This window comes from Pongo pygmaeus, chromosome 1 (genome assembly GCF_028885625.2).
Source record: "Pongo pygmaeus isolate AG05252 chromosome 1, NHGRI_mPonPyg2-v2.0_pri, whole genome shotgun sequence".
In the NCBI taxonomy this organism is placed as follows: Eukaryota; Metazoa; Chordata; class Mammalia; order Primates; family Hominidae; genus Pongo; species Pongo pygmaeus.
Window position 1 is genome coordinate 46,353,086 of NC_072373.2, and position 24,243 is coordinate 46,377,328.

The window sequence follows — 24,243 nt, forward strand, 5'->3', positions numbered from 1 at the left end:
AACACCGGAAGGAACTTTCTAGAACACTAAATCCAATTCCCTTATTTTATGGATCAGGAAACAGGTCCCTAGGGAAGTCAGCACCGTGCAGTGGAAAAAGACTGTAGAGTCAGGGAGATGTGAACTCCATAGCTGTGTGATTTGGTGCAAGTTTATTAACCTCTCTGATCCTCAGCTTTGTCTTTTGTAAAATGGGGACACTGTCATCTCCACAGTCATGCCGTGAGAAGGGATTGAGGTGCTCAGCACAGAGCAGAGCCTCAATAAATACTGGCTTCCAATTCTCAAAGTCACATAGGGGTTAACGGCAGAACTAGAACTAGAATCCAACGTCCGAACTTTCCACACTCCTTACTCCAGTTACAGAAAAGAGTCAAAGAAAAGACATGCCTGTGATGTGCCACTGGGGGTGGGGTAGGGAGAGGGCAATGCGATGTTAGAAGGGATTTTCTCATGACCAAAGCACGGGAATGCATTACCAAGGGTTCCATTTTGGGAGCTTATTTAAGTGTGTGCCTGAGATGGATTAAAGGCTGGGAATGAACTAAATGTCATCTTGATGACCTGTTCAGCCCACAGATGGTAGAATTCAATTTACCAGAGGCAGGGCTGGCTATGCCACTCCCTAAACTCTTCCAAAGAAAGGAAATGAATATGCATTCTTTCAATCAACTAACATTCATTGAGCACATAATATGACCTGAGAACAAGGTTTTCTTATTATCATTTTTGCCTATGAGGAAACAAAGGTCCCAAGATATTAAAGGAAGTTTCCATGTAGCTAGCAAGTGGTGGAGCCAGAATTCAATGCTATCTTAGTCTGCTCTTTGCCCAATGCCATGTTGCATCTCCTGTCTTCTGATAGACTGAAAGGGGTAAAACTGTGCTAAGGCTGAACTTCCTCTGAACAGTGTGCATGGTGTGCATAGACAGAAGGGTTCTTAGAAGAACTCCCCAGCTTGCCCCATCCTGGGGGTAGAAATAGCTCCTGGAAGCTGCCTTGGAATCTTGTTTCTGGAGCTGCTCTGGGGAGGAATCTGCCTAGGATCTCCTGGCTCCCTCACCAAGGCCAGATCTATCCACCGGACAGAGCTTCCTGGGCCCCTCCCAGAACATGTTCACTGCCCAGAGCTCCACTGCGCTTCCCATATTCACAGTCCTCTTATGAGAACTGAGAAGCAGGCAAACAAAAAAATTCAGAGCCTGACAGGCAGATGCAATCCCTGTCTGATGGTGGAGACACAATCCCTGACCTCAGGGAGCCCCCATTCTTTAGGGGAGATGCAGCCCTACTCCGCCAGAGAGCTCCCAGGATAACAGAGTGATTGAAGAAACACTACTTATGCTCTCAGGAAGCTCCCAGTGTGTTGGAGGAGACAAGGACAAAAGGATGTAAATTAACAACAGAGCCAGGCATGGTAGCTCATCCTGTAATCCCATCACTTTGGGAGGCTGAGGTGGGAGGACTGCTTGAGCCCAGGAGTTTGAGACCAGTCTGGGCAACATAGTGTGGCTCCATCTTTACAAAAAAAAAAAAAAACAAAAAAATTAGCTGGGCATGATGGCGTGCACCTGTAGTCCCAGCTACTCCAGACGCTGAGGAAGGAGGATCACATGAACCCAGGAGGCTTAGGCTGTAGTGAGCCATGACTGTACCACTGCACTCCAGCCTAAGCAACAGAGTGAGGCCCTGTTTCATAATAATAATAATAGAGCTAATGCTTATTGAGTGCCAGGCGCTTTATAAATACGAAATCATTCAATCTGTATAACAACCCTGTGAGACACATCTCATTTTTATCCTTATTAAACAGATGAAGAAATGGAGGTTGCTATGGTCTGAATGTATCCCCCAAAGTTCATGTGTTGGAAACTTAATCCCCAATGCAACAATATTGAGACGTGGGGCATAATAAGAGGCGATTGGGTTTTGAGAGCTCTGCCTTCATGAATAGATTAATGTCATTATCTTGGGAGTGGGTTAGTTATCATGAGAGTGGGTTGTTATAAAACCAAGTTTGGCTCTCCTCTTCCTCTTGCTTTTGCCCTCTCTTGCCCTTCCACCTTTCACCAGCACAAAGGCCCGTGCAAGATCCTGGTGCTATGCTCCTGGACTTCCCAGCCTCCAGAACCATGAGCCAAATAAATTTCTGTCTGTTGTAAATTACCCAGTCTGTGGTATTCTGTTATAGCAGCATAAAGACGAAGTCAGAGGCACCAAGAGGTAAAATGACTTACATAAAATTACAAAGCTATCAAGTGATAATTCCAGGATTTAAAATCCAGGCAGTCTGGTTCAAAGATCTCTTAAATAAAAGAGAAAGATAAAGTGAGCCACTGGGCAGTTCTGGAGATTCTGGGGATCCTCTGGCTACTGGTGGACCCCAGGTGGGCCAAAAACAGTTGGTTTGGTCTGAGAAGGCTGCCTAAGGATAATAGAAGAATAGTGTTGCAGGTCTTGCAACATCTGGACCTGGATCCACATCTTTCTGGATGAGGGTCCAGAAAGCCCTGGATCACAAAGCAGGCCTCCTGAGATCAGCATGGGGGAGCCAGAAGTAAAAGCAGTGAGGATAAGACCCTTAGAGGAAGAAGGCTTTATGAGGTGTTTTGATCAAGCACCCAGGAAAAGCCAGTGACCATGCCAAGGCAAGAGCTCACTGGGGCCATAGGAAGCTCACAACAGAAGAACGAGAGTGGGGAAGAACATAAGAGAACACCCAGTGGTAGAGTTTCCATTGGGAAGGCTCTTGAGCACCAAGCCTAGGGGTGAGATTGTGGACAGGGAGTTGGCGAGAAGGCAAGCAGCATCAACAGCACATTCCCTTCACCCCTCATACCCAAGAGGGTACTCAGCACAGCTCTCTGCGGGGTGCCCATCTTGAATGCTGTAACTAGTTGCCTGTGGAATAACACACTGATCATGAGCTGGGCTTTGGCATGAGATAGATCTGGGTTTCTGCACCTAGGTTTACAACCTACCAGCTGCCTCTCTGAGCTCTGGGGGCTCATCTGCAAAACAGTGATCATTGTAATTACCTTATGGCATTATTGTGAGGATTATGTAGCACTTAACTCAGGGCTTTATTTTCACCTAGCTTAGTAAGTAATAACCCATGGGTTATGTAGAATTTTAATTTCCAAATATTTGGGGATTTTCCAGAAGTTTCCATTATTGATTTCTAATTTAATTCCATTGTGATTGGAGCACATACCCTTTATTATCAGTATTTTAAATTTTATTGAGAATTATTTTATAGCCCAGTGTATGATCTTGGCAAATGTTTCATGTGTCCTTGAAAAAAATGAGTATTCAGTTATTGTTGAGTGGAATAGCCTACAAACGTCAAATGGTAAAATTGATAAAGTTTTCTATTTCCATAACGACTTCATCTACTTGTTCTATGAATTACTAAGAGAGGAGCATTGACATCTCTAACTAAAATTTTGGATTTTTCTATTTCTCCTTTCAGTTTTGCTTTGGGGACTTTGAAGGTCTGTTGTGAGGTATGTATAAATGAAGGATTAATATGTCTTATTGATAAACTGACCCCTTGTATCATTATGTAATGTGTCTCTTTATTCCTGGCAATATTCATTCTTCTGAAATATACTTTTTCTGATATTAATATAGGTACTCCAGGTTTCTTATGATTAGTTTTTGCATGGCATACACTTTTCCATCCTTGTACTCTAAGCTGTATCTTTATATGTCAAATTAGTTTCTTGCAGACAGCCAATAGTTGGATCTTGCTTTTAAATCCAGTCTATTTATGTTTAATGCAGCTATAGATATGGCTGAGTTTAAATCTACCATCTTGCTAATAGTTTTCAAATTGTCTCATCTTCTCTTTGTTCCTTTTCTTGCTTCTTTTCCTGTATTCTTCTAGATTAACTGAGTATTTTTAAAACATTCCAATTTATCTCTGATTAGCTATAATGGTTTTGTTTTTTAGTAATTGCTCTAGTGTTAACAATATGCATCTTTAATTTATCACAGTCTACCTTCAAATAATATTATACCACTTCTCATATAATGTGAGAAACTTACAACAGTAGACTTCTAGTCCCCACCTCCCATTCTTCATCCTATTGTTGTCATACATTTTATCTCTATTTATGCTGTAAACCCCCCAACACATTAGTATTTTTGCTTTAAGTAGGCAACTATCTTTGAAAGACATTTTAAAACGAGGAGGAACAGTCTTTTTATACTTGCCATATGTTTACCACTTCTGATGCTCTTCATTCCTTTATGTACTTTACATTCCCATCTTGTATCATTTTCCTTCTGTGTAAAAAACTTCCTCTGACATTTCTTATAGTGAAGAATGGCTAGTGATGAATTCTCCCAGCATATTGTTGTCTGAAAAAGTTATTTTGCCTTCATTCTTGAAATATATTTTCTTGGTTGACAGCCTTTTCTTTTGGCACTTTAAAGATGTTGCTCCATTGTCTTCTGGCCTTCATTGTATCTGATGGGAAATCATCAGTTTTCCTATCTGTTCCTATATACATAATGTGTCTCTTTTTCTTTGGCTGCTTTAAAATTTTTTCTCTTTATCACTGGCTTTCAGCAATTTGATGATGTGCCTTGGTGTGGATTTCTTTGTGTTTATTCCTTTGGGGACTTATTGAATTATTCAGATCTGCGAGTTTACAGTTTTTATTAGATGTGGAACCTAGAACATTATTTCTTCTAGGCTTTTCTGCCATTTTCTGGAACTTCAATAACACATATGTTAGCCCACTTGATATGATATCATCCCATAAGTATGAAGCTCTTTTTGTTTTGGTATTTTTCTCTGTATTTCATTTTGGGTAGTTTCCATTGCTTTGTACTCAGATTCAACAAACCTTTTCTGCAATGTCTAATCTGCTAGTGATCTAATATTGACTGAGTGTTTGTGTCCTCCAAAATTCATATGTTGAAGCCCTAACCCCCAATGTAATGGTATTTAGAGATGGAGCCTTTGGGGGATAACTGGATGATGAGGGAGGGGTCCTGGTCTCATGGGATTAGTGTCCTTATAAGAGATACCATAGACCCTAAGATCTCTCTCTCTCTCTCTCTCTCCCTCTCTCTTTCTCTCTCTCTCTCCATCCACACACCAAAGAAAGGCCAGGTAAGTATGAGGGCATGAAGGTAGTCATCTGCAAGCCAGGAAGAGAGCCCTCACCAAAATCTGACCGTGCTGGCACCTTAATCTCAGACTTCCAGCCTCCAGAGCTGTGAGAAAATAAAAGTCTGTTGTTTAAACTACCCAGTGTTAGGTATTTTGTTATGGCAGCCTGAGCAGACTAATACATCATACTATCCAGTGAAAGTCTGATTCCTTTTTATATCTTCTAATTTTCTCTTATGTTCATGTTTTTCTTTAATCCTTGAGCATACTGAACAAATTTATAGTAGCTATTTTAATGGTCCTATCTGCTAAGTCTTTTTTTTTTTTTTTTTTTTTTTGGATAAGGTCTCACACTATCTGGGCTGGAGTACAGTGTCATGATCACAGCTCACCATAGGCTCAACCTCCCAGGCTCAGCCTCAGCCTTCCAAGTAGCTGGGACTACAGGCATGCACCAGCATGCCTGGCTAATTTTTTGGTATTCTTTAAAGAGAACAGGTTTCACCATGTTGCCCAGGCTGGTCTCAAACTTCTGTACTCAAGTGATCTGCCCACCTTGGCCTCCCCAAATGCTGGGATTACAGGTGTGAGCCACTGTGCCCAGACCCCTATCTGCTAATTATATCATGTTCCTACCATTTTTGAGTCTATATCAATTAATTGATTTTTCTCCTGATTATGAGTCACATTTTCCCCTGCTTCTTTGCTGTCTGCTAATTTTTTATTGGATGACTCACTGTGAATTTTACACAACTGAGTGGTTAGATTTTGTTATAATCCTTTAAAAAGTATTGGACTTTGTTTTGGAAGACAGTTAAATTAATTTGATGCTTTTGAGGCTTGTTTGAAACTTTTTGAAGGCAGATCTAGAGTAGCTTTTATTACTAAGGTGTGACCCTTTTGTAATCTCAGTTAAATGCCCCGTGTCTTCAATGAGGCCTCTCACTTTGGCTGGTGGAATTGAAAAAATCTCTGGCCCTATGTGAATCTAGGAATTGTTTGGGGCTTTTTTGTTTTGTGTTGTTTTGTTTTGTTTGAGACAGGGTCTCACTCTGCCACCCAGGCTGGGGGTGCACTGGTGTGATCACGACTCACTGCTGCCTCAGACCTCTTGGGCTTGAGCAGTCCTCCTACCTCAGCCTCCAGAGTAGCTAGGACTACAGGCACACTCCGTCATGCTCACCTAATTTTTAAAAATTATTTTTTGTAGAGACAGAATCTCATCATGTTGCCCAGGCTGGTCACTAACTCCTGGACTCAAGTGATCCTCCCACCTTGGCCTCCCAAAGTGTTGAGATTACAAACATGAGCCACCATACCTGGCCTAGGAATTGTTGAGATGAAGAAGAGAGCAGGGATTGTTGGACTTGTTGAACAACTAGATGTGGAAGGATAAGAAATGAAGAGCAATTACTGGGTGGGTGGTGGCATCAGTCACCAATAAGGGGGATATTGGAATGGAGGACAGAGTGAGTGAATTCTATATCAGATAAATTTAATTTTAGGAGTCCGCATGACATGGAAGTGGAGAAGTCTACTAGCACCTTGGATATGTGACCCAGCTCAGGGAAGAGGCAGAGACTAGAATATAGACTTGGGAGAAATTAATACATAACATAAATACATAATTTAGTACATAAAGTTAAGAGACGTTAACATTTACCAAGCATTTATACACATGGTAGTTAAACTAGGTGAAAGAACAAGATTACAAAGGGAGACTGTAAAAAAGCAGACTAAAAATTAAAAATCCTTCTTAAAGGGTGGGCAGGGGTAAAGTGCATGAAAAGAACAAAGAGAAGAGGAGAGAGGAAGCAAAGAGAGGAGGAGAAATGGTGAGAAAAGTTAGAGAAGAGCCAGGAGATGAAGGGGTCGTGGAAGCTAAGAGAGCAGAGAGTTCAAGAGAAGCATGGTCAACATTGTCAAATGACACAGACCAATCACGTAAAATTAAAACTGAGAAATATCCACGCGATGGCGCCCAGTGAGGGTCTCTTTGATTTTGGGAAGACTCATTTTAGTAACTTGGGAAGGTAGAAGCCAATAAGTAGACAAGCGAATGAGAAGTGAGGAAGTGGAAAGAGTTAAGTGTAGACTCCTCTTTCTAGAAATCTGGTGACGAAGGGAAGGTTAGTTTTCGAGCCCTAGCTGAAGAGGCTCCATGGAAAAGAGAAGGATTTTTTTTTTTTTTTTTTTTTTTTTTTTGACAGAAGAGACTTCAGCATGTTTATAGGCTCTTAGGAAAGCCCAGCAGACAGGAACAACGGAATGAAGTCCTCAGAGGAGATAAGAGTAATGGGATCAATAGCACTGGCAGAGTCTCTACAGTTAATAGGTGGCAAAGTTACTTATGATTGGTAGGGAAGACATGATTCATCACCGCACTTTAAAGATAGAAAAACGAAGCCCACAGTGAAAAGAGAATTGCCTCAAACCATACAGCCTGGGACTTAATAGAAAAGATCCACCCCCCACCCCTGGCCACATGACTTTCTATCCCAGAAGACTCCCTCTGTATCAACGTAGAGCCTTGGCCACCCCTGCAGGCTGCATTTCCTAGGAAATGTTGGATGTCTGAGTCCCAGAGAGGAGAATGTAGGGAGGGTCATAGGGCACATTCTGGGAAGGGGTGGCTCTCCGGAGAGGGACTGGGGAGGAGAGGACAGAGCTGGGAGGAAAGCAAAGGCATCTCCACCCAGGCAGCAGCTGCTTGCAAATATGTTACAACTTGTCAAACAGGCAGAAATAGATGCAGTCCAGGGAATGGAGGGGGTGGTGGCATGCTAGGGCTTCTGAACCCACAGAGAGGGCAGATTTGTGGGGTGGGAGGGAGTAGCAGGGAAGGGGACAGCCAGGGGGGCAAATCCACAAGTGAGTATGACAAATGTATGCCAAGCAGTTCTAAGTAGGTGGAAATGGGTCCAGAGAACCATCTGGTTACCTTTCAGTGAGGTTAAACCTGGGAGCCGAAGTGGAGATGGGAAAAGGACAAAATATCTCTAGAAATCTACCCTCTCTGATCCTGTGAGTCTTCAGGGCTAAACCTGGTTCAGACAAAACAGTCCTCCTACCCTGACTCCATGAGCACTTCCTCCAGATGCATATGCTAAGTCAGAAAAAAAAAAAAAAAAAAAAAAAAGGCATCCCGACCAGTCAGTCCGGCATCTTGGTTTACAGATGGGGAAATTGAGAACCAGAGAGGAGACAGAACAGTAACATGCCCTGCCTTATCCAGGGCTCCCTCTTCTACTTTCCCTCCATGTCCTGATAGTATTTGTCCTAACCAGGAGCTGAAGGCCCAAAGGCCCTGTTCCCATAGGAACGTAGGATACTTGTAAGAAATCCCTGCCCGTATTTCCAAAGGCCCCACCAGAGCCAGGTCCCCAGTTCACAGTGCTGAGCCCAGTTCCGGTTATTTTTAAAACAAGCTCTCTGCTTTATCTCCACCAATCACCTCCCCTTGACCCTCACCCACTCTCCTCCAACCCAACCCCTTCCACCTCCGGGTCTGCACCTTCCCACACCCTAAAGCCAGAAATTCTTGAAGAATGATCCTGGCTCTGAGCATCAGATTCCAGGCAGGGACAGGATTTCCCAGTGGTCATTCGATGCTCAGTCCTCCATGGAAACAATGTGTGGCTTCAGAGGCCTGGTGGAGGGGGGACCCTCCCCTCCTCACATCTCAATCCTGGCATCTGCCTCCAAATCTCCCCTGTCTCAATCCCTCAGGCCTCTGCCTGGCACCTCCAGCCCACTCTCTCTCTCTCACCTCTCCTGTATCTTCTTTTCATCTCTCCAGCAGTACCTCTCCTGATGTCTCTCTAAACCATCCATTCAAACTCTCCAACCCCTCACTGTCTGCCTACTCGTGGCCCCAGGCCCACCGGGAAATATCTACTCACTTGCTGCTTACTACTTACTCTTCCTCACCTGCCAGCCTCACAGAGGGAAAGGAAGCTCTGGGATTCAGAACAGGCACCCTTCACACTTCTGACACTCATCCTCTGTAGGCTTGGGCAAGTCACTTCCCTTCTCTGGGCCTCCATTTCCCCATGTGTGGAGGAAGAAGGTGGACTAGTGGATTCTAGACTGCCTTGCAGCTCTGACATTCTGTGATTCCGTGATCTGTTCTCATCCTGCTGCCAAGCTACTGCCCCACAAATAATCAATGCTGATTTGCATGTAATTTGTATGCATCTATGTCCTATTGAAATGCACATCCTTTTGCCACCCCCCACCCCCCCACCCCCGACCTCATCCTCATCAATAATACCCAGAGACCCAGCCTAGGAAAATATATGGTGGGACCTGTTTAGAGTAGCCAGAGGCCCCCACCCTTCCAGACCCTTCTCCTTCTTGCTCCTCTATTCCCAAGCACATGAGACTCCAGAATGGAAAATTTGCTTTGATTTTAGCCAAGCACCATGGCAGCCCAGGTCAGCCCACCTGCAACATCAGCAGGGACTAGAAGATGCGGAAGGCCAGAGAGCTGTGACTGGGTGTGCAGCAGAAGGGGTAGTAAGGAGCAGGGAGCAGGTGAAGGGGATTTCTGAGCATTATGAAATCCAGCCGCTACCATGCAAATGACATCAGCCCAGCATGCAAATAGACAGAATCAAGTTGAGACAGTCAGGGTGGGGGAGCCAACAGTGTGGCCCTGGAGCCCCAGTAGGGGATAAGGGCTTCCTCTGGAGGGCGCAGGACTGCTGGAGGAGAAGGCTACAGTCAGGGCAGGGGGCCCTGTGTGCCCAAGCCAGCAGGGATGGGGATTAGGGCCGGACGCCCTGCTGTCAGGTTGGAGCTGATGGATCGCCGCTGGTGGCGGAGCACAAAGGCTGTTCTGTGCTTGGCACCAATGTGTTCCCATCCATCAGAGGGCAGCTTGTGGGGGTGGAGGGGTGTACAGGGGGAGGAGGACCAAGCCTCTATATGAGGCGTCTCCACAGCTCAGCTCTGAGAGAACAAGATGGGTACACGGCCAATCCCCCGCATCAGGGTATGGACAGGTCAAAGACACCTGGGTCACTCTATCAGCTCAGACCAAGAGGGTCTGTGCCCCACAGCGGGCTTTGACATGGTCCCCAAACCACTGTACTCAGACATACACAAACACACACAGAGACAAGGATTCACAGAAACCAGGCACACAAGGTCACCCTAACCTCCCAGCTCTGCCCTCATGTTTGGTCAGAGGCAAACATCATCCAGACCAAATGCATACCCAACGGAGCTTCTGCAGGCAAGCGCCGAGTCTACGCACTGCTCTTGCCCCAGGTCAGGTCCCAGCCAGGGAACTGACACAGAGTGGGTTCTCAGTAAATATGTGTTGAGCAGATGAAGGAGTGAATTAATAAATTCCTTCTCTGGATTATGTCAGCACTTTCTCTAGCCTGCTGTTTCTACCTTGGTTAGATGACTTTGTGTACTCATTCTCCTTACTCATCAGTGAACACACTGAAGGCAGAGAGGGCATGTCTTAGTAACCCCAGCACCTGGCACAAGGTGCTGAATGTACAGTACTTGATAGAAAAAAAAAATGGATGAATGAATAAACACACTCAGGGTGGAGCCAGGTTTTCCCTCCTCCATTCCTGCTGCTGTGGTCCCCTGCAGGGCACTCAGAAGTAGAAGAGAAGACAAAGCAAGAAAAGGGAATAACATTTACCAGGTGTATCCTTGTGCCAAGTACCCTATCATTTAATACAGCCATTCCCCTATTGCTTGCATACTCGCCATCCTTTGCTAGCCTGAAACATGCACCCTCTCCCAGTCGAATCCATCCTCTTGCCTCTGAAGGGGTTGTTCAGACCTTCATCATCTCATTCCTGGATGACCATCACGCTGTTCTGTGCGGTCTCCTTGCCTCAGCTCTCAAGTCCTTCCCTGCCCAGCTGGGCCTCCTCCCCTCTGTGCAAGTTTGTCTCAAATCACCCCCTTACCTGAATCCCAAGCTCCATACAAACAGCCTACCCAACGTCCCCTTCCCCTGCTCCCCTCTCCTCATCCGAATCCTACCAGTTCTCCACGAGCTGGCCCAGCATGCTCCCCAAGCCTTCTGCAGAGCACCAGTCTTCAGCAGTTTTGCCTTCCCAAAAATTCCCGAAACGCTTTTGAAGAATCTACCGGTTTGCAATTGATCAAAGCCCCCATGTTTGCTGTAGAATCAACATAGCTCTCCCTTGTCTTGTAATCCAGCTTTCACATGTCAACCCATGCTCACCAACTAGATAGTAAGGTCTGGAAACCACCATAGAGCAAGCCAGCTCTGCCTCCATTTTAGAGGAAGAAGACACATTATTTAGAGGTAAGTCACACTGGATCCTGGAATAACAAAAGATGCAAATATGGGGGTTCCTATAGTGGCTTCAACATGACTTCTTTTCTCAGGGCTCATAGGACTGGAGTGTAAACTGAGGCTTTTTTTTTCTTTTTTGTTTGGCAGGGGATGTGTTGGAAATAGAGACTCTTCTTCAGCCCAGCTGGTCAGGGGAAAGCAAAGTTTAGAACCCACACAGTACCTATGTTGCTACTTTTTTTTTTTTTGAGGCAGAGTCTCGCTCTGTCACCCAGACTGGAGTGCAGTGGTGTGATCTCGGCTCACTGCAACCTCCTCCTCCCGAGTTCAAGCAATTCCCTGCCTCAGCCTCCCAAGTAGCTGGGATTACAGTGCCCACCACCATGCCCGGCTAATTTTTGTATTTTTAGTAGAGACAGGGTTTCACCATCTTGGCCAGGCTGGTCTTGAACTCCTGACCTCGTGATCCACCCGCCTTGGCCTCCCAAAATGCTAGGATTACAGGCATGAGCCACCACGCCCGGCCTATGCTGCTACTTTCTATCATGCTGGTAAGGCCAAGAACAGAATTAAGACCTCACTGCTCTCCCTCAACATGCTTAGGGTTCTTTTATTGTCCAGCTATGTTCCCTCCTTCCCTCCATTTCCTGTCCCAAAAGGACATCAGAATTCTCCCGGCTCCCTGCTGTGAATAATGAGAGGAAGGAACACTGGTTCTTCACATGCCTCGCAGATCTCACGTTCCCTGTGAAGTCTCCCCTGAGTCCCCAGCAGGGTTCCCCTTCCTCTTATTGTCCTTGCCACTGGCTTGAACTTGTCAGTTTGATCTGTCATAGGATAAGGAGCAGGACATTAGTCTATGGGGGGGAAAAAACCGGGAACAAAGGGTAAAAGATAGAGGGAGCAGATTGCAGCTCAAAGCTACACGTCAGTGGAACGGGCTGTCTCCTGACGTGAGCAGAAGCTGAACAGTAGCCGCCTGGGAGGAGATTTGGGCATCAGGGGCTAGGTAGAAAGAGGTGATCACCGTTTGCTATCAGATGGTAAGTTCGAGGGCAGGGACACTCTCTGGGGTGTCCCTATAATCCCCAGCCCTAAGACTGAGACTTGTTCACTGCTGGTGTCTAAGGTCTGCCCACTGCATTGGAAGGAATTTGTCCTCTCAGACCCTGAGGCACCTACTGAGAGGTGACCACAGCCTGAGAGGCCTAAAGATTAAATAGTCCCTGCTCTACCTGACATTTGAGACCTGCATGATACATGTAAAACTGATGGCTCAGATAGGAAGAGGCAGAACAACCAAGCCCGGTGGCCAAGGAGAGAGGAGACTTAAACTGAGTTTGAAGGGCTCTGTTTTTTCTACTTTTTCACCCCCATCCACAGTAATGAGCCAGGAAAATTCTGGTGTTGGAAGAAGAGTTGAGGAGGTAACATAGAAGGACAGATCAATGGTCCGGAGTGAGACGGGGAGGAGACAGGGAGCTTAGTACCTCTTGACCTTGCCGCTCTAGGCTGTAAATTCTAATCTCTGCTCTGACCACTTGGCTGCTGTATTAAAGAGGAAATTTCTCTTTACCCCTGCCAAGACCAAATAATTTCTCTTGCCTCAATTTACCCCCCAGATGAGACCTAAGAGAACAAAGCTGCTTGGGAACCCCAAAAGTGGAATCTGTTAGCTGCTCTGAGTCTTGATCCTTCTTATCCCTGGATACTGAGTGCCCATGAATGCCCAGAATCTGAAGCAGTCCCATTCTTTCTGGAGGGAAGTCTTTAAAAGAGTCTCATCGACTGATGTAGTGTGGTTAAGGTGCTGTCAGGAAGCAAGGAGATGGATAAGTTGGCTCTTAAGGCCCCTTCCAGCCTAAGCCTACCCTTCCTTGTTCCCTCCTCCCCCTATACCCACCAGCTTCTTCGGGACTGCAAAGAGAGAACAGGCAGGCCGCCCAGCTAGGAGTAATTGAAAGGAGCAGATGAGAGGGGAATGTGTCCTCCCCCAACGCCCCTGCCCCACAGGGGCTGCTGAGAGATGAAAACTAATCAAATTACACCCGACGGCCTCCCGACCCGTGCACAGGAGCCCGCCTGGGCCAGGGGCAGGCTGGCTGGGTGGGGTGGGGGCCATGGGGGAGAGAGAAGGGGAATCACATCTAATCCACTGTAAACGTCTTGATGTGCAGCAACAGCTTAGAGGGGGCTCAGGTTTCTGTGGCGTTGGCTATATTTATCTCTGGTTCCATGCCAGCGGGGAGGGTTTAAATGGCACCCAGCAGTTGGCGTGAGGGGCTGCAGGAGCTTGGGGGCTGGTGGCAGGAACAAGCCTTTTCCGACCCCATGGAGCTGTATGAGACATCCCCCTACTTCTACCAGGAACCCCGCTTCTATGATGGGGAAAACTACCTGCCTGTCCACCTCCAGGGCTTCGAACCACCAGGCTATGAGCGGACGGAGCTCACCCTGAGCCCCGAGGCCCCAGGGCCCCTCGAGGACAAGGGGCTGGGGACCCCCGAGCACTGTCCAGGCCAGTGCCTGCCGTGGGCGTGTAAGGTGTGTAAGAGGAAGTCGGTGTCTGTGGACCGGCGGCGGGCGGCCACACTGAGGGAGAAGCGCAGGCTCAAGAAGGTGAATGAGGCCTTCGAGGCCCTGAAGAGGAGCACCCTGCTCAACCCCAACCAGCGGCTGCCCAAGGTGGAGATCCTGCGCAGCGCCATCCAGTACATCGAGCGCCTCCAGGCCCTGCTCAGCTCCCTCAACCAGGAGGAGCGTGACCTCCGCTACCGGGGCGGAGGCGGGCCCCAGCCAGGGGTAAGTGGCCATCCCATCCCCCTGCCCCTGGACAGCCTCAAGACCCCAAGAGGGGCTCAGAGGGTTGGAGCAGGTGCCAGACAGGGTCGAGGGGCTGCAGGAGCCCTTCCCTGGTCAGAGCTGGGCTATCCAGCTGACCTCCTGTGTCCTGTGTTCTTTCCAGACAAGATAAAGGCAGTGGGGAGGAAGTGCAGAAGGGGTGGGGGTGGGGAACACAGGACTGAAGAAAGGATCAGGAGCAAGGCCACAGTCAGCCCGGGTGAGGGTGAGGATTAATCCCAGCGCCTGAGTCAGAGCCTAAAAGGCCAGGCCAAGTTAACCAGAGAAGACTGCTTTGCCCCCTGCCCCACCCCCATCCTGGGTGTGGCTGAGCAGAGAGAAAACCCACTCAGTCTCATTGGAACTCCAGCAGGCCTGCACAGAGCGATCTTCACTGGGCCACAAAATCTGTCTCCATCACCCTTATCGCCAGAGTCAGGAGAACCAGGGACCCCTTTAAGCTGGTGTCCTGTGAGAGCAGAACCACCACCCAGGATGGAAGCCAGGAAGGCCTGGAAGCAGGGCCTCCGGGGTGTAAGAGGAGCTAGTTACAAAGATTCTGGGGTTGGGATGGCCTGGGCTGGAAGGCCGCAGCCTGTGGCCCACCCTCCAACCCCACCACAGGTACTTCTGCCCACTGGGACTAGGCAGAGAGAGACATCAAAGAATGGCTGTGCCCCGACCTTGGGCCTTCGCCCTGTCTTGCAGGTGCCCAGCGAATGCAGCTCTCACAGCGCCTCCTGCAGTCCAGAGTGGGGCAGTGCACTGGAGTTCAGCGCCAACCCAGGGGGTAAGTGAGGCCTGACCCTGGTAACCTTGGCTCCAATCCCTCAGTCCCTCCCTGGGCCAGGTTCTCCCCTCTTACCTTGTTCCTTGCTCCGGTCCTCTTTCCTTGGGTCTCTCCAGGGACCTGCTGACTCCAGGGCCCAAAGGGTGGGCTGGGAAGTTCTGTGTGCCCCTGCAGTCTTGACCAGCAAAGGAGTGATAGTGGCTCCTGCAGCTGATGCCTGGTGGTTGACCTTCTCCACAGAGAGGACAATGTCCCTGCCCCAGGGGTCCCTGCGAAGTGCTGAGTCAGTGCTGCAAAACTGGGCTGAGCAAAGGGCAGGTCCAGTCTCTGGGGAGCTCCATCCTGCTCCAACTTGAGTGGCTGCTTCCAAACCCTACCTACTAGGGGAGTTCAGAGAAGAGGGGCATACATACACACACACACACACACACACACACACACACACACACACACACTCACAGAGCATGGGGAAAGGCAGGGACTAGGGAGTAGAACTCCGGAGCTTTGTCATTCATCTGTCCTGGAAAACCTCTGTCACCCCAAGGGTCCCATCCTCTATTCTGGGCCTCAAGAACCCCCACTCCTCACCCAGGTACCACCTTCCCACCTCCCCTTACAGATCATCTGCTCACGGCTGACCCTACAGATGCCCACAACCTGCACTCCCTCACCTCCATCGTGGACAGCATCACAGTGGAAGATGTGTCTGTGGCCTTCCCAGATGAAACCATGCCCAACTGAGATTGTCTTCCAAGCCAGGCATCCTTGCGAGCTCCCCAAGCTGGCCACAGATGCCACTACTTCTGTAGCAGGGGCCTCCTAAGCCAGACTGCCCTGATGCTAGGAAGCCAGCTCTGGGGTGCCATAGGCCAGACTATCCCCTTCCTCATCCATGTAAGGTTAACCCACCCCCCAGCAAGGGACTGGATGCCCTCATTCAGCTGCCTCCTTAAAGGAGAGGGCATCCCCTTTCCAGGGAGGTAAAGCAGGGGACCAGAGCGCCCCCTCGTGTATGCCTCAGCTCAGGGGGCAAACTCAGGAGCTTCCTTTTTATCATAACGCGGCCTCTAATTCCACCCCCCAAGTGAAACAGTTTGAGAGACACAGTGTCCCGACCTGGACAAGCTGTGCACATCTCCTGTTCTGGTCTCTTCCCGATGCCAGTGGCTGGGCTGGGCCTGCCCTGAATTGAGAGAGAAGAAGGGGAGAGGAACAGTCCTCTGTTCCCAAGTCCCTGGGGGGCCAAACTTTTGCAGTGAATATTGGGAACCTTCCAGTGGTTTTATGTTTTGTTTTGTTTCGTGTGTTGTTTGTAAAGCTGCCATCCGACCAAGGTCTCCTGTGCTGAAGTTGCCGGGGACAGGCAGGGAAAAGGGGTTGGGGCCTCTTGGGGGTGATTTCTTTTGTTAACTAAGCATCGTGTGGTTTTGCCATTGTTTTGTATTTTTGTTTTTTTTGTTTTTTTTTGCTAACTTATTTGGATTTCCTTTTTTAAAAAATGAATAAAGACTGGTTGCCAGAAGAGTGTCGGTGATGATGCAGAGGGAGGGAAATGACTGACAGCCCTGCCCCTTCCCACTGAGCAGTCCAGACACACCCTAGTGGGCGGGGCTCCACAGTGCTAAGGGCCTCATCTTGCTGGTGGTCACTAGGCACTGGGGACCGCTGCTCTTTTTACCATGACGAAGGAAGTCGAGCATGTCTGGATCTCAGTCTAGGTGGAGACCAGATTCCACAGACATCCTTGTGGGACACGGAGGACAACTGGCTATGACTATACTTCACAGCCACTGCTCACAGGCTGCTGTGCTCTGTGTCATGTCCCAACAGGTCCTCTGGTTTCAGTTAACTGAGCACCTCGTAAGCCCAGTGCTCATCAGCCCACAGCCAGGGTGCAGAGCTAGAAGTTGTGGTTTCCCTTCCCTAGTCCCCACCTCTGCCCTGGTGTCACAATACCAGGAGCCCTGTAGAGAAGTGGGAGGTGAGGAAGGGGAATCAGACACTGTCATTTCCTTGCAGGCCAAATAGCATGGCCCCTCCCCATTCTCCTCTATTCCCTCCAGGCAGAAGGGGATTGTGGTTCCTGCTTGCAGCTCCCAGCATGAAGGAGATTCAGATTTAGCTTGGGGAGGGTAAAGGGTCCACAAAGAACAATCAAAGAGAAGCTGGGGTTCTCTTCATTTGGGGTGCTATTTTTCAAATATTAGCTTCCTGAGGGTAGAAGGTGGGTGGGAAATTGAGAACAGAGATTTTTGGATAGACATTACATAAGGATTAACTGGGGAGTTAACAGGAGCTAGAATTCAAATGGAACATGGACATCTACTGAAAACTTTATTAATTCCAACTGCTTGGGGCTAAGTTCATCTGATTTATTGCAAATTATAAGTTTCAGAATCATTACCGAAGCAGGGATTCAGAGCATGGTACATTCCAGCCCTACTTCTTTGGGACCCTTCACAATGAACTTAACCCAGTGTTGCCTGAGGCTCTAGCAACCACCCTGCACCCGCTCTGGGCTCAGCTGGGCCATCTCTCCCACACCCACCCTCCTGACCTTACTGCTGGAGAGGAGAGTTATCACTGTGCCCCCCAAGTTTCTTCAGAAACTCTGCCTAAGGAAAAGAATCAGAAGAAGCCTCCGGAGGCTCACAGAACTCAGGCGACGGTGCAAAAGGGAGGGCCTCCCCCACTGCCTGCTTGTCCCAAACCAGTCAAGCAGGGCTTATTGGGAATTGCAAATTGGCCTACTCTGCTCCCATTGGTGGGATTTTCTTCTTTTCAAGTTGGTATCACTGAGTTTAGTCTTTCCCCCTTGGAGGGGCTGGAGAGGAAGACCAAGGTCATTTCCATGACTCTTAGCCCTGATTCACTGCCTTGGGGAATGAGGAGGGCAACCGGGCTGGCTGCAGTGCCTTGGCTCTGGAATCTACATTCACTCCCTTATTACCCTCCGAAAATACTCAGAACACATTCTTGGAAGATCTTCTCCCTTCAAGTTCATTTCCTCTGCCTCTGGCACTTCCCACACTCCTAGGGTGGAAACAACCCTGTCACCTGCAGCTATGACCTGCCCATCCCTTGCTCTCCTTCTTACTGGGATAAGAAGGGCTGGCCAAGGAAGGCACTCAGCTCTGCTGAAGGACAGGTTCTGGGGCTGCTGGATATATTTTTTAAGTCTGCTCCTCTTCAGTTATCCTGACAATTAGACAGTGAGGGTCACGTTCAGACTGTGGAAAGAATGAACAGTCCTCAGCAATGATACTGGGTGCAATCGATCCCTACCATGGTGGAGTGTAGTCACTGTCTACTTACTTTTTCATGTCTTTAAGTGCTTAAGGGAAAAACAGTTTGCTAGAATTCCACAGGTGTGAATGGCAAACTCTGCTAAGCAGGGGGCCAGCCTCACTCGTTATTTTCACAGAATAAACAATTGTTATCGAAGCATGGGCACTTTCTTAAATTAGCAAATGCTTAATCTTCACAACAGAATTACAGAGAAGACTCCAATTAATAAATCATGAGTTGGAGTTCTTTAGGGAGATTAGCTCAAATTTGTTCTTTAGTTGGAAGCACCTATAATAAATCAAATTGGATTAATCAAATGTTGCTTAATAATGGACTTTAGGGAATCCACCACAATGAAAAGATAAATATTACTTAAAATTGGCATACCAATTGTTGGTGTGTAAATAGGAACTTCTTCGAGTACTTAGATAATTGGTGTGAATTGAACACTTACAGTACTACTTGTGGCACTCCGATAGGCACTCCTAGGGATCTAACTTCTCAGAGTAATTTATTTGGTAGACTGGAAAACCTTCTTAAGTGCTACAGGTGTAGACGGGGTGGATCAACTGGAGAGGGAGGTGGCAGAGGGATGGCGGAGGGTGAGAGGAAAAGATACCCCTCAGCTCAGGTATCTGTTTCCTGGGTAAAACGCCACCCCAACATGTTAGGTTCCTTGGGCTTCCCCGGGCTTCTGGGCCCCAGGCTGGGGCAGAAAAGCCTGAGGGTGGGCCTGGAAGACTTCAGGTTGAGCCAGAATTTTGACTAAGGAAGCTCAACCCAGTCCTGAATAGAAACTCCAATCACAGCCCCTCCACGATTCTGGCTGTGCCTCATCCCTGTCCCCCTCTGCCACAGGTTCCCACTCGGATCCGGACTCCCTGCCCCTCACTGCTTGGAGCATTCCTAGAGAGAGCAAAGGAAAGGGTTCTAGGAAAGACACCTAGATTCTTCTTTCCTACAAGTGTGGATGGAACCATGATGTCTAGTTCTCACCTCAAGCCCAGCATGTCCAAAATCAAACTCCCATTTACACATAAGTCGGCTCTGTCTATATCTCCTGTCCCAGTGGAAGGCAGCACAAGAAAGTCATAGTTTTCCTGGATCCCTTCAGTGAAGATCTCATTCCCATAGCCAGCCAGTCACCAAGGTTTGTCAATTTTACCTTTGATCCTGGAGAGGGTAGCAAGGGACCCCCAGAGGCCTGTAGGCACAGGGCCAGTACCTTCCCTCACCTCTGTTTTCTCTCCTTGGGCTGTGTCCAGGGTGCCTGGTCCCACTCCCTCCTGTCACTTGTGCCCACGGACTCTGCTGTCCTTGCTCCATCCGTGTTTGGGGCACCATCAGCCTTAAAGAGGACACAGGATGCATGGTGCACTGTGCTACACGAAGGGGAGTTCACCACTCAGGGGGGCAGGGGAAACACGGCCCCCCAAAGATTCACAGCAGCCAAAGACCACATGAGTTGTACACACAAAGGAGTCAGGGAAAGGGAGCTGGGTAGCTGGGGAAGGCTTGTTGAGGGGCAGGGGCTTGAGTTCACTTAAAAGAGAAGCTAGCAACATTTGATAAGCATTCCTTTTCATCATGCTACTCCTAATGAAAAAAAAAAAAAAAAAAAAAAGATAAATACTCCTGGCACTGGGTCAGGAGTTTGAACATACATATCATAGTTAAGGACAAGGCACCGGAGTCAGGAAGGCCTAGGTTTGAGACCCACATCTGTCTCTTACCAGCTGTATTATCTTAGTCTTAAAATGTCCTGTTCTATAAAATGCTGAGAATATATCAGAGTTGTGAGGATTCATGAGTTAATATATTTAGTATGCTTAGAACAGTGTCTGGCAAAAAACAGAACTCAGTAATTTTTAGCTTTTACTAATATTAATCCTTATACAACCCTCTGAGAGAAGGCTGGTGCATTTATTCATTCGAAGATATATACCTAGGGATGGAGAGAGCAACGAGACTGCCCTAAAGGAGGTAACTCGCAGCCCAGCGTGGGAGGCAATCACTGCCCAGCCTGCGCAGTGTACAGAGTGTCCAGAGAGCAGAGGTTGCTGGTTAACTAGTTCTGCTGGGGAGAGGCAGGTGATGCCTCCCCAGTGATGCTTGAAGTGGTCTTGATGGCTTAAAATTACAAAGGTAAGGACAGAAGCAGTCATGCTGCCTTCTGGTGACGGGGTTGGGTGGACACCATGTTTCTGAGTCAGGTGGACTTGAAACTGGTGGGAGGAGGAGAGGTGAAGGAGCCAAGTCATGAATGGCTTCTTAGGCCACACTGAGGAGGAACTGCCACTCTGATCTAGAGGTGCTGGGAGCTGCTGAAAGTGGGAACAGTGGAGTGATGTGACCAAGGGGCATTCAGGAGAAGGAACTCCAGGAGCAGTGGGAAAGGGTGACAGCCTGACCAGGTGAGTGAGATGAAAGAAGATATCAGGCTCCTCTCTCCTTATCTGGTCCTCTACCCACTGGGCACATGCAGCCCAAACATTAATCTATCAATCCTGTGCTTATATAAATAAATAGACAGTTATTGACTACAAGTTCTGAAAATTGTGACATTTCCTTCCAGAGTACAGCAGGCTTTACAACTGTGAAAGAAGCTGGAAATCTCAGGTGAGCTCAGAGTTAAAAAAAAAAAAAAAAAAAAAAGACTGGAGGCCATTTGTACATTGTCTTAAAACCAGGTTGTTTATTGGTACGTACACACCCACACTCACACCCACCCACACACACCCATACACCCATTCCTGATGCACTGAGCAAATACAGTACTGAGAAGGGACCTGATGAGATACAGGAGGCTGGTGTGGAGGGCTCGGGTCACTGGTGACTCGCCAAAGAAAAAAATATATTGACTATGAGGCAAGGGATACACCAAGACAACAGCCTTCCATCACTGCACAGATTTCTCTTCTTAACACCTCCCTGCAATACTTCTCAAGGTGCTCTGAATGGACCCAGCTATCCTGGCACAGCTGCTGCCTTACAACATGGCCAACAGTGGCAGGAGTTGTAGAGGGGAGAGGCTGGGACTGAGTCTCCCTTATAGCCAGCCTGTCAAGAGCACCCTGAAGGAGTCAAATGGCTGTGCATTGCCCAACTCCACCAATCTTAGGAATCTCCATCATCTTAATATCCATTACCCAGGGATGGGAGCTCTTTATCTTCATCCAACTCATTTTCTGCTCAATAATCCCTCCATCTCCACTCCCAGCAACCTGATGGCAGGGAGGCCAGGGAACACTAAGGGAGAGCAAGGGCAGGTGGCTGCCTTGCCCAAGCCTAGGGGAGAGCCCACCCCACCACACCAGTGATGGGCCTCTCCTCTACTAAAAAGGAGCAGCAGGCTGTAAGCCCTGGCACTGCCCAGGTGCCATTGCTCCTTCAGGACTGGGTGCCCTGGCCCATTATCTCACCTACAAGCCCAGCCCCTGCTCAGAACTCAAGGTGATCAGGTTGCAAAGCAGCTGCTCCAGCCACCTGTAGGATGGCACTGCACTGGCCCCTAACCAAGAAACACGTGCCAGATGCTTTTCCTTTCCTCTCACTTTGATGAAGCCCCCGGTTCCATCATCCCACCCTGAACATAAGTCTTGAACATTTTCAGGCACCTTGGTAGGATGAGGGAGTAGGTGAGGAGAGGGTATTTCTTGGGAATAATATTCCTACCAAATCAGGACCTGTATCCCTCAGCTCGGGTTCCCATCATGCTGCTGGGGAAAGCAATGAAAATGGTGGAAGCTGGGCGGATCTTAGGAATTCCGGAAGGAGGCAGTCCCTGCCCACCAAAACAGCCCTGGATGAGGGTTAGGTGATTTGGGGACAAGCAGGAGAGTGGCTGCCTTCACCAACATTGGATTTCCTGGACCTGGGACATGAATCACTATAGGAGAAGCTATTTTCTTCCTGGGAGGTCAGAGAAAGGAGGCCTTAGTCTGCCTTTTCCCCAACCTTGACTTTAGGGTCAATGTATATTCAATCCACCCATCAGGTTCATTTTTATACGGTTGGGATTACTAAAGAAGTGAGGCAGAGGAGGAGAGAAGGGGAAGGGATGCTGGAAGCAGAGCTAGCAATGCATGGTTAGATCTGTTCTGCCCCAGAGTCAAGATCCGCACAACCTCCCTTCCCCACAGCCCAGCAGGAGCTCCACCCGATGGTTGGGGCAGGGGACATTCCCACTGCCCTTTGGGCTTAAGGCTACCAGAGGCCATTGGCTCTCCCTCTGGCTAGTCTGCCTATGCCTCTTATTGGGCAGGAGCTTAGAGTTTCCCCATCCTCACCCTTGGCTCAGAGCTCAGGGATCCATTTCTCTCTGGTTCTTCCCAAACCCAAATTTGGGATTCAGCTTATGCCAGGGCCTGGAATCTCTACCTCAGTCTTCCTCCTCCCAGCCTCACCATCCTGTGGGAGCATGGGGCCTTCGGTAGCCCTTCCCAGCCCCTCCCTGACCCCAAGAGAATGGGGGCAGGAACTGCAGTCATGGTGATGGGTTGGGAGAGTAGTGATGCTGAGGATGCCAAAACCAGCGGCCAGACCATTTGGCACAGCCAGACGTGGACAGACACCCTAAGGTTGAATAGCCCAAGCAGGGCTGCGTTTGTAATGACCCTTTCGTGGAAGGATCATCCCAGCCTGTGGCCCAGGATCCTGGTCCTGGTGGAGGTTGCAGTGCAGACCAGGCTGGGTCCAGAAGAGGAAGGGTGGCTTCACATCCACCCTGGGCTGCCCTTCTCTCCTTCCCCCAGAATCCCAAGCATGGACAACCTGGATGCCTCCACAATACCAGGAAATCCCAGCCACATCCACCGGACTTACAACGGACACACGGTGGGACTCGGGGTAATGGGGTGCCGAGGGAGTGGACGAATATATTCTGAGATCCAGGGCAACCGGAAAGTCACGGACGAGACTAGGAGCCGCGGAAGGAAGGGGAACGAGCAGGAGGGGTCAGGGCCAGAGGAGCCTGTGAAACCCAGAAGAAGGAAGCCAGCCCTGGGGGCCGTGGCTAGTCCCGGAAGGCGGAGAGCATGTGTCCGTAGAGATAGTGGGAGTGAGCTGAGGGAGAGAGAGAGAGACAGGCATCGCACTGTGAGGCAGGTTGCAGGGCATCTGCGAGACAGGTTGTAGGATGTGTGCGACAGCGGCAACGCAGCGTGCTCCAAGCGCAAAGCGCCCCGGGCCAGACGAAGCAGGAAGGGGCAAGCCGGGCAGTGCTGGTAAGCGGGGCTGGAGCGGCAGGGCCAGGCCGGCAGTCAAGGGCAGGTGCATAGGGCCGAGGGCCAGCAGCAAGGTGCCCGCGTCCCCGGGCCTGGCCCACTTACCCCGAGCCACGGGCACACCCCCGTCAGACCCGGGGCGGGAGGATGGGGGGGTCAGCAGGAGTAGGTCCGAACCGTGGAGGTCTCCAGTCTCTGCGACCCCGCCGTCCCGGCTGGGAGAAGTCGGCAGCCGCGGGAGAACACACAGAGCGGCGGGTTAGTGCGCGCACACGCTCCCCGCGGAGCGTTAGTGCAGCTGCAGCCCAGGAGCGCGGGGCACCAGCCTCGGCCTCGCCCCTCTCCACCCGGCCCGGCCCTGGGGTGCCAGGAAGGAGCCCGCGCTCGGCTGGGCCTCGGCCATGCCCAGCCCGCCTGTTACTCACCTTCAGGCATGATCTTCTTTGGCGGGGCCGGTGGAGGCTGCAGGGGCCCCAGGGTGGACACACGGAAGCCCGCCGGGAGGGTCTCCGCCGAAGCGCTGAGCATGCCGCCACCACCGTGGTGCTCCCGCGGCCGGAAGCGCTTCCTCCAGGAGGGCGCGCGGCGGAACACCTTGTCATCCCCCTGCACCGAGGGGGACACCAGAGGCCCAAGGGCCCTGTTGGAATTGCCATCCTCACGCCCTGCCTGGAGGGG

At 49.4% G+C, this 24,243-nt stretch overlaps 2 protein-coding genes and 1 long non-coding RNA gene across 10 annotated transcripts in view; 1 reads left to right on the forward strand and 2 right to left on the reverse strand.

Moving 5' to 3' along the window:
* Window positions 1–11,426: 11,426 nt before the first annotated feature.
* On the reverse strand, window positions 11,427–15,908 carry LOC129017120 (uncharacterized). The gene is made up of 3 exons (XR_008495006.2): window positions 15,724–15,908; window positions 15,128–15,321; window positions 11,427–13,231 (listed from the first exon to the last, which is right to left on the reverse strand). It is a non-coding gene; the product is annotated as an uncharacterized LOC129017120 (long non-coding RNA).
* MYOG (myogenin) lies at window positions 13,702–16,572 on the forward strand. The gene is made up of 3 exons (XM_054457262.1): window positions 13,702–14,223; window positions 14,971–15,052; window positions 15,672–16,572. The coding sequence occupies exons 1-3, from the start codon at window positions 13,753–13,755 to the stop codon at window positions 15,791–15,793; spliced, it is 675 nt and encodes a 224-aa protein (XP_054313237.1). The 5' UTR covers window positions 13,702–13,752; the 3' UTR covers window positions 15,794–16,572.
* Window positions 16,573–21,007: 4,435 nt separating this feature from the next.
* PPFIA4 (PTPRF interacting protein alpha 4) overlaps window positions 21,008–24,243 on the reverse strand; it is a 52,463-nt gene continuing 49,227 nt past the window's right edge. For 4 of the 8 annotated variants that reach the window (XR_008495010.2, XR_008495009.2, XR_008495007.2 and 1 more), the window contains 3 exons: window positions 23,991–24,171; window positions 23,671–23,780; window positions 23,386–23,404 (listed from right to left, as the gene is read on the reverse strand). Coding sequence is in view for 4 of the 8 variants with exons in the window: in XM_054457314.2 (XP_054313289.1) it covers window positions 23,355–23,404; window positions 23,991–24,171 (231 nt within the window). In the remaining 4 variants the exon portion in view is untranslated. Of the gene's footprint in view, window positions 23,405–23,670; window positions 23,781–23,990; window positions 24,172–24,243 lie in introns of all 8 variants that reach the window. The other 4 variants (XM_054457314.2, XM_054457301.2, XM_054457289.2 and 1 more) reach the window with 1 other exon arrangement.